General features: G+C 32.4%; 1 protein-coding gene across 1 annotated transcript; it reads right to left on the bottom strand.

Annotated features, from left to right (window-relative positions):
* Positions 1-6,451: 6,451 nt before the first annotated feature.
* On the bottom strand, positions 6,452-13,010 carry LOC109788833 (uncharacterized). The gene is made up of 5 exons (XM_020347663.3): positions 12,779-13,010; positions 10,181-12,603; positions 8,296-9,981; positions 7,359-7,608; positions 6,452-7,267 (listed from the first exon to the last, which is right to left on the bottom strand). Exons 2-5 carry the CDS (start codon positions 12,518-12,520, stop codon positions 6,789-6,791), a joined length of 4,755 nt encoding a protein of 1,584 aa, XP_020203252.2. The 5' UTR covers positions 12,521-12,603; positions 12,779-13,010; the 3' UTR covers positions 6,452-6,788.
* Between the last annotated feature and the right edge of the window lie 402 nt (positions 13,011-13,412).

Raw genomic sequence — 13,412 nt, 5'->3', positions numbered from 1 at the left:
TAAAATAGTTTTAATATAATTATATATTAAATATCTATTTTTTAAATTTGAAATTATAAGGATAAAGAGATAAATTAATTTTAAAATCTTTATATGTAATATTAAATAAGTGTTTTATTTGTCTTAAAAGAAATTAGATCAAATTAAAATCTTAATTAAATAAAAATGTTTTTTTTATTCCCTGATTTTTTTTGTTGGTTTTAGATTAGTTAGAAAAAAATTTACCAGCTTAGTCTGAAGCAGTTTTTCTTTTTTCTAATGGAACACACCACATCCACGATCACATCAATTGAATGAGATGGTTCAATCCAATTTTTAAAAAAAAATATTAAAATTGAGTAAGATTCATCAAAATAGACTTAATTACTTAAATAAGATTATGAAAAACAAAAAATTAAATATTTATAATAAAAAATAATAATCACAAAATAAAGAAATTATATAAAAAAAATTAAAATTAATCTAGTCAAAAAATAACAAATTTATTAAAAAAATTATAATTTAATTTAGTCTTTCTATTTTTAAAATATTTAATTTGATCATATTATTTTAAATAGTTTAAATTAATTATCTAATTTCAGAAAATATTTAGTATTGTCAATTCGTTTTATTTCATTAATATTATTAATGATAATTTAAGCAGACAGACAAAATTGAATATATTTTAAAAATTGAAAAATTAAACTAAATTAATTAAAATAATTAAATTAAATTAAATCTTAAAAATAAAAAATATAAATATAATTTATATTTTTAATATCACCTGTTATCACCAAATGATTCTTTTGTTCTAATGGTATATAATAATAGCTAGATTTATTAATTAGACATTGGAAGGTGTGGATTCTATTACATGTAATTGTGCTATGTTTTTTACTAACTAAATTTACTTAGAAAATTATTTCTTATGTGATTTGGTGGTACAATGAAACACCACCAATAACATAAATATTATTGTTGGGTTAGATTTATTTTTATTTAAAGTCGAACCAATTTTATGATTAGGTGATTTTTTAAAATTTAAATTCTATTCTATTAAAGTGCAAGTATATATATGAAATAAGGTGAAATTAACTTAATTTTAATACATTATATTAATTTTAATATTATATAATTAAATTATAAATTAAAAGAATTACACCACTAAAAATTTAAGCCTACATTGATGTGATTACAAAGGAACGTATGTGGCAGTGAGTTTGTTTACATAGATTGTGTCCAAAGGGTGGCCCAACATAGCTTTAGATATAAAAATAAATTTTAAAGTGAAGTTTTGTTAAAGTTAGTAATAATATCTTTAGTAAATAAAATAAAATAAAAAATAAAATATGAGTTTTGAAAAAAAAATTATATTTACATACTTTTTATAGATAAATGTTTTAGAATAAATTTTTAAGAATATAAAAAATGACTTTTGAGTTAAATTTAATATATATATATATATATATATATATATAATATTTTTTTAAAAGAGATACAAAGTAAGAGTTTTATAAACCTTCTCCCACTTCATGAGACTCTTTTTAATTTTATCTTTTTCAAATCACACTCGAAATAAAAGAATTAAAAAAAATTAAATTTTTCATTTTTATTTTTGTTTTTCTTCTTAGTTCTAAAATGGATCCACAGGGTGGGATGTTGAAAATCGAAATCACTAGTAGTTAGGTATGTGAGAATTTGAGAGAAACTTTCTTTAAAAAAATAAATCTATGTTTTGTTAATCCTTTTCTAGATTATGTTATCACTTTGGATGTCTTCTCTAAGGATGAGTTCGTAAAAAAAAAGTGTAAAGTCTATCAAAATTTTCAATTCAAAAAATATATTTTGAAATATGTTTTGTTAATCCTTTTCTAGATTATGTTATCACTTTGGATGTCTTCTCCAAGGATGAGTTCGTAAAAAAAAAGTGTAAAGTCTATCAAAATTTTCAATTCAAAAAATATATTTTGAAATATGTTTTGTTAATCCTTTTCTAGATTATGTTATCACTTTGGATGTCTTCTCCAAGGATGAGTTCGTAAAAAAAAAGTGTAAAGTCTATCAAAATTTTCAATTCAAAAAATATATTTTGAAATATATTTTTAATATTTTGAAATAGGTATTTTAGAACACATTTTGATATCTTCTCAACGAAGGAGTTTGCATTAAAAATTAAATTATATAAAAATTTTCATTGTAGAAAAAAAAAATTGAAATATATTTGTAATATTTTTAAAATATGTGTTTTGAAACAATTTAACATTTTATATTGAGTGTTTTAAAGTACACTTTTAAAACTTTAGAATGAGTGTTATGAAACACATTTTTAATATTGGTCAGTCCAAAATAAAAAAAGTTATATGGTACTTTAGGAACATTAACTTTTTTTTTAAAAATGATAGGTGTAGTGACAGATCCAAAATCCTGGATTAGTGAGGACAATTTTTTTAAGAGAATAAAAATTAATAATCATCATATATTCAAAGAACAAAACTTAAATATCAAAAGTAATCATTATAAATTTAATATATAAAATTAAAGGTACAAAATATCATATTATTACACATATACTAATAATTTAATTAAAATGGGAGTGTATATCTCTCCACCCTTACTATTATGTAGATCCGTCACTAAATAATGTATAATATAAAATTATAGGTACAAGAAATAAACACCTAATTTTAATTCATACTATGTCAACTCACCTTTCACCACTTTTTGTGTATGGTTTATGTTTTTATTATATATTTTTGGAAGAGAAAAGTTTTTGTACTAATAATGTAAAGTAATTTTATACCATGATTCAATTATATGTCTCCATTTATAATAAATGTGTTAGCTTTTATAATAACTACTTTAAAAGTCATATTAACAACAGCTTTTCATTAGTTAATAGTATAACCTCATATGTCCATTCAAACCATATTATTACTATTGTATTTGAAAGTTGAATTGGTTTCTTTTTCTTTTCAAAGATAAGTTAATGTTCTCTAGTATAATTATGTTCATTTGTTTTCAAATCATATTTTTGTTATTATATTTAAAAGTTGAATTAGTTTCTTTTTCTTGCTAAAGATAAGTTAATGTTCTCTTGTACAATTATGTTCGTTTGTCATGAGTTCTCTGTTATTTAAAAATATTAAGTAATAAAAATTTTAAATAAATAAATATTTTTTTATTAAATATATTTTATCTTTGAATTTTTTTGATTTTTTTTAGTCTTTGAATAACTTTTTTAATAATTTTAGTCTCTGAATTTTTTTGTTGATTTTCATTTCAAGTCTTTGAACCTTATCTTTCACCAACACTTTGGTCCTAAGGTAAAAAAATTTTGTTCCTGAAAAAAAATTGAGACTAAAACCATAAAAAAAATTTTGAACAAAATAAAAATTAACAAATATTTAAAATTAAAAATATATTTAATCCATATTTTTACTATTAATACATTTATGTTAATATGTCATTATTTTTTATTAGTTAAATTATGACTAAATTATAGAGAATCTCGATGAAAAGTTAAGCATGATCATAAATTCATTTGAATTTATAAATTAAATAAAACCAATTCAAACAATAAAATATATTGTGAGACACTTATTTCCCTTTTCTCTCTCTCACTTTCACTTCTACTCTCTATGCTTCCATTCTCTCTTTTACCATACTCTCTTAAATTTCATTCTCTCTAGCTGAAGAGGTGATTTCCTAGAGGTTGAACTTCTCAAACGCAAGCCGTGTGGAGCTAGTCGGAAGACGGATTCCTTCTCCTTATCTTCTCTTTCGTTCTCCTCTTCGTTCAAGCTTCTTAGTCTTCCCGAAGTTCAGATTCTTCACCGAGGTAAGGGAAGCTAGTTTTGTTGTTGATTTTTTTATTGTTGGTTGAGAATGAGTTTTGCAAGCTCAATTACTGTTGATATTGGTTGAATTTTTTGTAGAAATGTTCCTTTTGAAGTTTTGAGGTTTTGATGGAAATTTTTGGGTTTTCCTTAAATTGGAATTGCATGTTGAAAAAGATGGCATTTTTTAGATGTTTGATGAAAATGTGGCACTTTGGATGGATTGCATGTGAAGTTTCTGTGGATTTTTGCAGGTTTTGGGCAAATTTTCGAACTTGGTGAGGTTGCTGCTGAGCTTCGCGCAGAGCGCAGTTCTTCGCGCTGGGCGCGTGGCCACCAGGAGACTCCATTTAGGCAAGCCCGCCAGGCGCGATGATGTGTGCGCCGGGCGCGCTTGAGAATGTGGATCTCTGGCTGGTTCGTGCAGGGCGTGACTTGGACCGCGTTGGGCGCGATACCAGTTGTAACATATTTTGGGGTTTTTGATTTCTACGCTGGGCGCGACCCTTGTCGCGCTGGGCGTGAGACTCATTGGGAGTCTCTGCCTTGTGGGCGCTGGGCGCAATTCAAATTACGTTGGGCGCGAGACCAAGGGAGGTCTCTGCCTTCCCCACGCTGGGCGCGGGTTTAGGCACGCCAGGCGCGTGATACTCCTTGGAGTCTCTGTCTGGCCTGCGCTGGGCGCAATTGGTATTGCGCCAGGCACGTGTGAGCCTTGGGCTCTCTAGTTGAGTCCCGCCAGGCACGGGCATACTTGCGCTGGGCGCGTTGACCCCCCTAGTGCTCTCTGGTTGTATTGCGCTGGGCGCAACCACGAGGGCGCCGGGCGCGGAGATGAGATTTTACTATATGCTGGTTAATGTTGTTTTATGCTGAGTTAAGTTGAATTGGTTGAATATGATGTGATGACTAGTAGATAATGTTGTTGATGATGTTGAGTTGTATTAGATGAATATTGTTGTAAGATGTCTTGATGTGCTGTAAGATGATATGTTGAGCTGTAAGATGATATGTTGAGCTGTAAGATGATATGTTGTGCTGTAAGATGATATGTTGTGTTGTGTTGTATGATGATATGAGATGTTGTAGGCCATAATGGTTGAGTTGTTGTAGGCCATAATGGTTGAGTTGTTGTAGGTCATAATGGCTGAGTTGTTGTAGAAGATCTCCGAGATGATATGCGTGACGACGCAATATTTTCCAATTGCTGGTTTGTTGTATAATCAATGAGATGTAGGCTGACGATTTGTTGATAGTTGTAGTTGTACATATTACTTAAATCTTGCTATACGTTGTTCTTTTTATACTAGCTTACCCTTTGTTGTTTCCATGTGGTTTGGACTGCAATGATCATACTATTTATGGGAGCAGAACATGGATAGGTGGGTGGCTAGTGGTGAGTCTGCAGCTGGCAGGCGGAGCTGGTCTTAGTTGATGTTTTGTTGTTCAGTTACTTGATGTAGTAACTTGGTTGTATTGTTGTACATTTTGAATCTAGTCAAACTTGGACAATGTATATATGTATATTCTAGACACTATAGGTATGCACTTGTTCCTTTCTGTCCGGTTTTCAGGTGTACTGTGTTGTGTGTAGTGACTAGCCGGGTCGTTACAATATAGAGAAATAATACATCCTCCAGTATAATGTTTTGAACAAACTCTTTAATAACATGACTTATTGAAAAACAATAATTTATTTGATTGTCACTTCATAATTAATAACTTTTAATTTTAAAATTTTAATAAATTTTAATCAATAAATCCGATCATTATCAAATGAGAAATCAAATTATATACTTTTAAATCCAACAAATTCTAAGTACTTTTATTTTCTTCGTTTCTCATTTTTTCCATATCTACTTTATTTTAATCTTTTATCAATATTTTTTAAAAATTTAATAAATCATGTAAATATATACTTATAATATAATTTTCTCTTTCACAATAAATATATTGTTTAATACACTTCCTTTTAATTATATAGAGAAATTAAATAATATTAATACAATTTTTACTACTTATCACACCACTTAATAAATTCATAATAAATGTAAATTTCTCAATCTAACCGATAATTATAATTTTATGTCACGTTATATATTTATGTCAAATTTTATTAAAAATAAATGACAATTTTAAGATAATCAAATTGATCATATTTTAACAAGTATTTATTACATTAATTTTTATTTATATAAATGAGTATCAAATGCTTGAATTCATATAAAATTTTATATATATAAACTAAAAGTGAGAAATATTTAATCTAATAATAAATTTTAAAAATTTTCATATTTAATATAAAATTATTTAACAGTATAATAATTGATAAAAATTATACTAATATCATTTTAATAATCTTATTTACCCAATAAGAGTTCAATCTAATTTCTTAGAATTGGTTAAAAATATTTTTACACCCTTCTCAAATTGACCAAACTAAATTTAAATTTCATTGTATCAAACTCAATTCAATTTTCTCTTTGGTTTAAATTTCAAAATTTCTCTATCTTTTCATTGTTCCAAACACAGCACAAGAGTGTTAATGCGAGAGACTAGAAGTAAAAACTTAACGAATCAATTGCAGATGTACTAGTCTACTATTCTACCTAAATTATGAAAGAAACATGACTATCTCCATTTCAAAGTTGTATTATTTGACCTATTTCTATTTTGATATTGAATGTTTGAAACTGAGAAGGGGGGAGCGAATCTGTACAAATATAGGCAGTCAAAAATTCATAGACCTATACACCATGTGCAGATCAGTGCTACAGTTACTCTGAACTGAGCAGATCCCAAGCTGGAAGAGGTTCCAGTAGACAGAGAGGGAGCTGCAGTATGCAACAACAGAATCTCCATCCCTCACTGAACCCAACTCATGATTTAAGCTCTATTGAATACCTGGATAGCCAAAAAAAAAAGGACCACAATTCTTGACCAAGTAAATCATAGACCATGTGAATTACAAGATTAGTCCTCTGAAGCTTTCGTTTCATCAAGAGACTCCTCAGAAGCTTTCATTGCTTCTGCAGTCATTAGAGCAGTCACAGCCTTGTGAATTGCTACATCTGCTTTATACAGCAATCTTTTAGCCCTCTCTTTCTTCAAGTTAGCCAGATGACGTTTATGATGAGCCTCAGCCACTGCATCACGCAGCCTTAACTCCTCAAGGACTGAAGCTTCCAACTGTTCATTACCTTGCCTCTTAGGGACAGCAGGAAGGTGATGCCCGTTGCCATGCAGATCGTATCTGGACTCCTGAAATTTTGGGATATGATTTCTACATCCCACTCCATTACTTGTAGGATGGTATTTCAAGTTCCCAGCATCACGGGGTAAGTAAACCCTTGGTGAGTTCATAGCCATAGATGAATCATCAAAAGAATCATAACCGTGGCCCTGGTATAGGAACTTCTCATCGCCAAAAGCCAAGGCATTCTGTCTTCGTCCTGAGTTTACAACAAAATAGATGTTAAGGGTCTTAAATTGTTTTCTAAAATTTAATAACCCATGAAATCAACTTGGAAATCAGATACTCACTGAAAGTGTGAAACCCATCATGATCTGGATTACTATTTGCTTGCCCAGAGACTGAAATCTTCTTTTGGGACCGGTGTTTCAATCCCTTGTTAAGTGATTCCAGACCCCTAGGTTTCAAACAGAAAGCAAACATGGCCGGCTTCTCCAAAGTTGTAACCTTGTCCAGGAATCCATTAGAAGGAGCAGTGTTCTTGGTCATGGCTATTTCCCACTCTCTCACTTGTTTTTGATATATTTCCCAGAGTGGGGGCTGAAAAGTACATAAAGATTCAGAGATGAAACTTCAAGCAAATAATGACAAAAGCATACACATCAGGTATAGAAGAAAACAGGCCACATTGAGAAATGCTAACGTAAATTGAATAACGTCATCATGCTTTCAACCAATCAAATAATGCCCACTAGTTCTAACTTCTACCATAGCGATTGAAATAAATCATCCAAAGTTGTATCCAAGAAATGTTCTACAAATTCAATCTCTCCTAAAATGCTTTATGCTTTGGTAGCATTAATACTGCATTTAAATCATGTCTGAATTTATTCTGTTATGTTAGCACTGCCAGAATCAAAGACTGGCCAACATTTAAGAATTGAATAAATATCAAACAGTAGGTAGAAAATAGAAATCCAAATAAGTAGCATTGCTTTAAACTGGAAGCCATAATCAAAATTGTTAAGTAGAACAATAAATAACATGCATCACTTCACTACTCAATGGCTCAGAAAACTTGTCCTTAGACTTGAAAGGCCTCCAAGATACATAGATATAATATTTAGTTTAACAAAGCTAAAGATCAATCCATTACAACATATTAATCCTCCTCTCCGAATATAACAACAAAGCTGTGTCTTTCATATAAAGTCATTAAATGGAGGCAGACATATTACCAAAATCAAAAAAATTATCGAAATAATTATAAGATAATTTGAACAGTACCTGAAAGTGCCGTATTAATGCCATTCCCTTCTTCTGCCTTCTCTGCTGCCAATAGTCATAAATGATTTTGACAACACACAAAGGCCCAACATTAACCATGAGTTCCTCTATCTCATTAGGAGTAAAATGGTCACGCTTCTTAGCATATGCCACCTTTTCAAACATGTCTATTGTCTTCTCAAACATCTCCTCTGAAATCCAACTCAAGTCACTGTTGTCTTTTTGAGAATTTTGAGCATTTGAAACCCACTGCTTATCCTCACTGTCCATGTCATACAGAACGCGGAATGGATCCAAGGCCATCTCAACATCTGTTTCAACCTGTTGGAAGTACTTACCGCTTCGAACAAAAGTTGCCTCACATCCATTATCATCATTTTCTTCTATCAAATGAACACCAGGAATAGGTATGTTTTTAACTGATGCAGCACGGATGTTCCGGTTGTAGCATTCTTCATGCATCTCCTTGAAAAGGGCCCACTGACTCCTATCAGGAAATTCCAAGATCCAATCCTTCCCTCCTTTCCACATCATTGCATGTGTGTATCGATTTGTTGATCCAGGCTGCAAAAACTGATGGGCTTTGTATGAATACCTAGTAATTCCTAAAAGTTTCACAGAAAGTCTCCACTCATTGTTGTCAAACAACTCTAGTACAACGTGAGCCCCAGATTCTCTCCAACCCTTATCACCAAGAGTAATCAAGACATTTGCACCACAAGATAAGCATTCGAAATGTTTTTCAAGGCCCCTAGCAACCTCTGATGACTTCTTCTCACTAGCCTTTCTAATTCGTTTGTGAGGAAGCCCTTTCTGGTGAAGGTTTTTCTGCCTTGAACTGAATTCATAGCCTGCAGAAGGCACAGAGTATGATACTTGTGTACGTGGTTTTCTAGGTCCATTGCTAAAATCTTCAGACCACGCATGAGACTGAAACCCCAATGACAAGGAACTATTCCGGTTCCGATACCAAGAACTTCTGCGAGCAGTTGGATTGGATCTTGGAATAATGCCTCCATTTATATTACAAGAGAAATCAGGAGAGTGTTTTGTATCACATAAATCACCATCACCAGTTTTCTCAAATTGATCAACAGCTGGAATTTGGATACTGAGATCACAAATAAAAGAATGAGAACCATCATCAGCCTTATCTTGACTTATTATAGAACTTGAAGGTAAAGAGCCTAATTCTTGTCCCAAATGGTGGGATTGCCATTCGAGTAAGTGAGTTGTACCAAGCCTCTCAGAACCATGGGAAATAGAAATACCAGCACTGTTAAGACCAATGTTCTTGTAATTTTGAGAGAGAATTTGATCACTGAAAGTTGAGGGACAATCTGAGTCAGCACAAGACCTTCCATCAGTTGCAACACCATTTGACAAAATCTCCATATCTTTCCTCAGAATAATTTCGGAATTCCTGTTTGAGCATTCATTGGTGCTAGTGCATCCATCTGCCATCAAACTAGGGTCTTCCTGATCATAAAAGTTTACACGAGTTGCAGACTGCTCCAACAGCAACTTTAGATGCAAACAAAGAAAAAATGTAGGTGCTGCAGCAAAAGAGAGAGCAAATGGAGGAAGTTCCCTCTCACCAGCATCAAAATACTGATGAGTATCAGCTTGAGTGGACAACTTGGAAACACCCATGATGTTAATCCCTTGCCTACTCCTCTTTTGCACCTGTTCATGCAGAAGTTGCACAATTTGATTCACAACAAAACTCAACATAAGCTTACTTGCAGTGACTTTTGGAAACTTTGATATACAATGTTGAATTACAGTACCAAGTGTTAAACATGGAAAATAAAATTATTGAAAAGGGATTAAGGTAGGAATTACCAATCAGGATATATAGAAGAAAGAAAAAGGGAACAAGTACCTTGACTGAGGAGGAACCACTGATAGATGTAATGGAAAACCCACTTGATTCATTTTGAAGTGCCTGGATGTTATCATATGTGCATTCAGAAAGATGAAGCTGCTTGCTGAACAGGCAGTGCCTCTTAAACTTAGAATCTAAGCACATCCACTTTGAATTCTTGACTTCAAAGAAATTGTAGAACTCGAACACAAGTGGCTTCTTAAAAACATGAACACTAGAAAACTTGAATCCAATAGATGTACTTGGAAACTGAAAGTCAACATACTTCCCTTGACGAGCAGGTTGATGAAATACCCTAAGGACATAAAAGACAAAGGCTGCAGCCATGTTCAAGCAGCCTTCAAATAATAGAAACCTCAACCCAACCACATTATCAACAAATAGCATCTCCAAACAAACCCTTGGCCACTTGGTCATAATTGTACCATACTGAAGCAGCAAAACAGTATAAAGCAACCACAAATTTTCAGATTGAAAATAGTCGGTCAACACCAAACGTGTTGGAAAGTTTAAGTGAAATTTGAATGATACTGACTCCATGTCCCAAAAAAGTTTTGATACTCCCGCCTTGAAAGTGAAGAACAATGGACCCTCAATCTCAACCCTGCTGTCGCTTTGGTCTTTCATATTCTCAACACCACCAAACATATGGTCATAGGAAACAGAACCAGATGCACTTATAATAGCATGGTTTTCTTCAGAGATATGAGGGGATATTGGAGCTGGCTTTCGAATCCGCCTTCTGAAATAGACAATAGGTTGCTTTCCATCTTTAATGCAAGTGGTGCTCTGTAATGAGGACTTCTCCCTAAAACCATCACTCAATTTATCTTGTGATACAGAACCACCAGACAAATTGTTTTTAACACCCCTTGAAGAACTCTTAGCTAAATATCCCTTTGCTGTAACAGGTTCATCATATAAGAATGATAAAGGTGCAACAGAAGTTTTTTGTTTCTTGCTACCTTGAAAAGAAGATCCAAGCCGATGAGAAGATCGAGCCAACCACGAAATTATAGGTTCTGAGTCCATACTGCTCCCACCACAACGATCATCCTCTGTATTTTCTTCTGTTCTTTGTCTTTCTTTTCTGAATTTGCTTTTCTTTTGGTGATCAGAACTTCTACGTTTCATTAAGGCTCCTCCACCCTTTGCAATTCCAGGAACTTCACTACGAAGTAACAAGAGTTTGAACCTCTCAGTATGGAGATTAACCCATTCTTCATCTCGATCATCATATTTGATATGGTAATACTTGTTTCCTTCATCATAGTCATCCACAAGGCCATGATACCAACTCTGGTCCAAAGGCCAAAAAATTTTAATTCTCCGGTTCAGTACCCAATATGCATTCACATCACCTAAAAGAATTTCATAAAAATGGCGCCTCTTCCTGGAATTACCTTTGTTTTTATATTGTTTCCTAGGCCTCAAAACCCTGCCATCAGTATCAGCTGATGCTGATTCAGAACCTGACTGGGACTTTAAACCATGGTTAACAATACTTTGACAAGATGATTGGAAAAAGAACAAACCATTTGAACCTTTGTTAGAAAATCCAGTACAGCTTGGATCAAACCTTGAAGATAGCATCCTAGCTGCATTCTCCTCCAGATTTTCCTCCTCATCTTGCAAATCATCAGATATTTTACAACTTGAAACCAAAGGTTCAGCCTCCTTGGAAACCTTACTTCTCTCAAAAGCCAAAGTCTTTCGCTTCCTATTCTTCCTTCGTGACTTTGTTAAAGAAGAATCACCACTATTTACAACAGAATGAGATGCCCGATCCCCATTCTCTTTAAAATGCTGAACTGAATTTGAATCACTATTCCTATTTTCCTTAAATTCATCAAATTCTTTCTTATGCTTAATCTTAAAAGACTCAACCCCCTTTCCCAAATCATCACTACCTAAATTTGGCACCTGATCACCATAGCCAATGTTACGACTGGGCTGCTCCACCAGATTTGATGTTTGACCAAGTTCTGATTTCTTCCTCCCCACAAAACTCCTCTTCCTCTTGGGAATCTGAACATCAGCGCCACCAACACTAAATGAAACTCTATAGAGCATACTATCATTACTCAATATCTGACTCACACCTAACTTTAACTCACTGCTACCATCACCATTTTCTAAGTTACTTAAAGAGACTTCCTTTCTAGCCTTCTTTTTCTTCCTCTTCTCATCACCACCCCCACTACTACTGCTAATCCTCTTTAAATACTTTTTTGCAGTCTCTTCTGTCAATTTTGATTTATATAGATTTTTAAGATCCAGAGATCTTGATTTCTTGGGAATTGTAGCGCCATTAGAGTTCTCTACTCGGCCTTCCATGAAAAATTAACAGTACAAACGATGAAAGCAAAATTCCCCTAATTTTCACATTCCATCATACATATTTGCACATTGTCTTGGATCTGAAACACCAAAACAACGAAAAAAAATCACAAAAGATACCTAACCAACACAAACCTAAATTCAATATTCCCAACACCCTCATGCATTGTGTTTATTTTATCAAACAATACCCAGCAAAATTATTCAAAAATTCAACAACACCCAAAAAATACAATTATTCAAACATTTACTTACCTCAACCGACATGACACCAATCGAATCGTCCCACAGAAATCGAAGATCACGGGCGCGAATTGACGGATTAGGGTTTGAGAATATCTTGCCTATTAGAAACCCTAATAGGATCCCTGAAATTGAAATTCCCAATAATTTTGATTTTTTATTTTTCTGTTTATTTTTTATTTTTCCTTCTGATTTTTTAACCGTGAGAGGACTAGGGTTTCTTTCTCCCTTGGGAGGTAAAGGGTTTAAATCAAAAATTCCCAGAACTTTAAATGGAAAATCAAAAATGCAAAACAGTTTAGGCTTGACACATGGCTCATTATGGCATGTCTGATCAAAATTTTATTCACTTGGTTGTGATCATCTGCGCCATGGCGTACAGTAACTACGTACTGATTAAAACTTTTAACAATGTAACGGCAATTAGTCAACGTATTTTAGAGAAAACAATTCAGTGAAAACAAGAAAATACATAGCAAATTAACTAATTTGCATTTAGAATAATATAGTAAAAAAATAATATTCGTATTATTGTATTAAAAATATAATGAAATAAATAAATTCTCAATATTTTTTTATAAGATTATTTTTTTTATTATAATTATATGTGAGTGTATATTAGTGTGCATAGATGTACATTAACTTT

This window comes from Cajanus cajan, chromosome 9, assembly GCF_000230855.2.
Source record: "Cajanus cajan strain Asha chromosome 9, NIPB_CcT2T_4, whole genome shotgun sequence".
Classification (NCBI taxonomy): Eukaryota; Viridiplantae; Streptophyta; class Magnoliopsida; order Fabales; family Fabaceae; genus Cajanus; species Cajanus cajan.
Note: the sequence above shows the minus strand (reverse complement) of the source record. Positions and strands in the feature narration are given on the sequence as shown.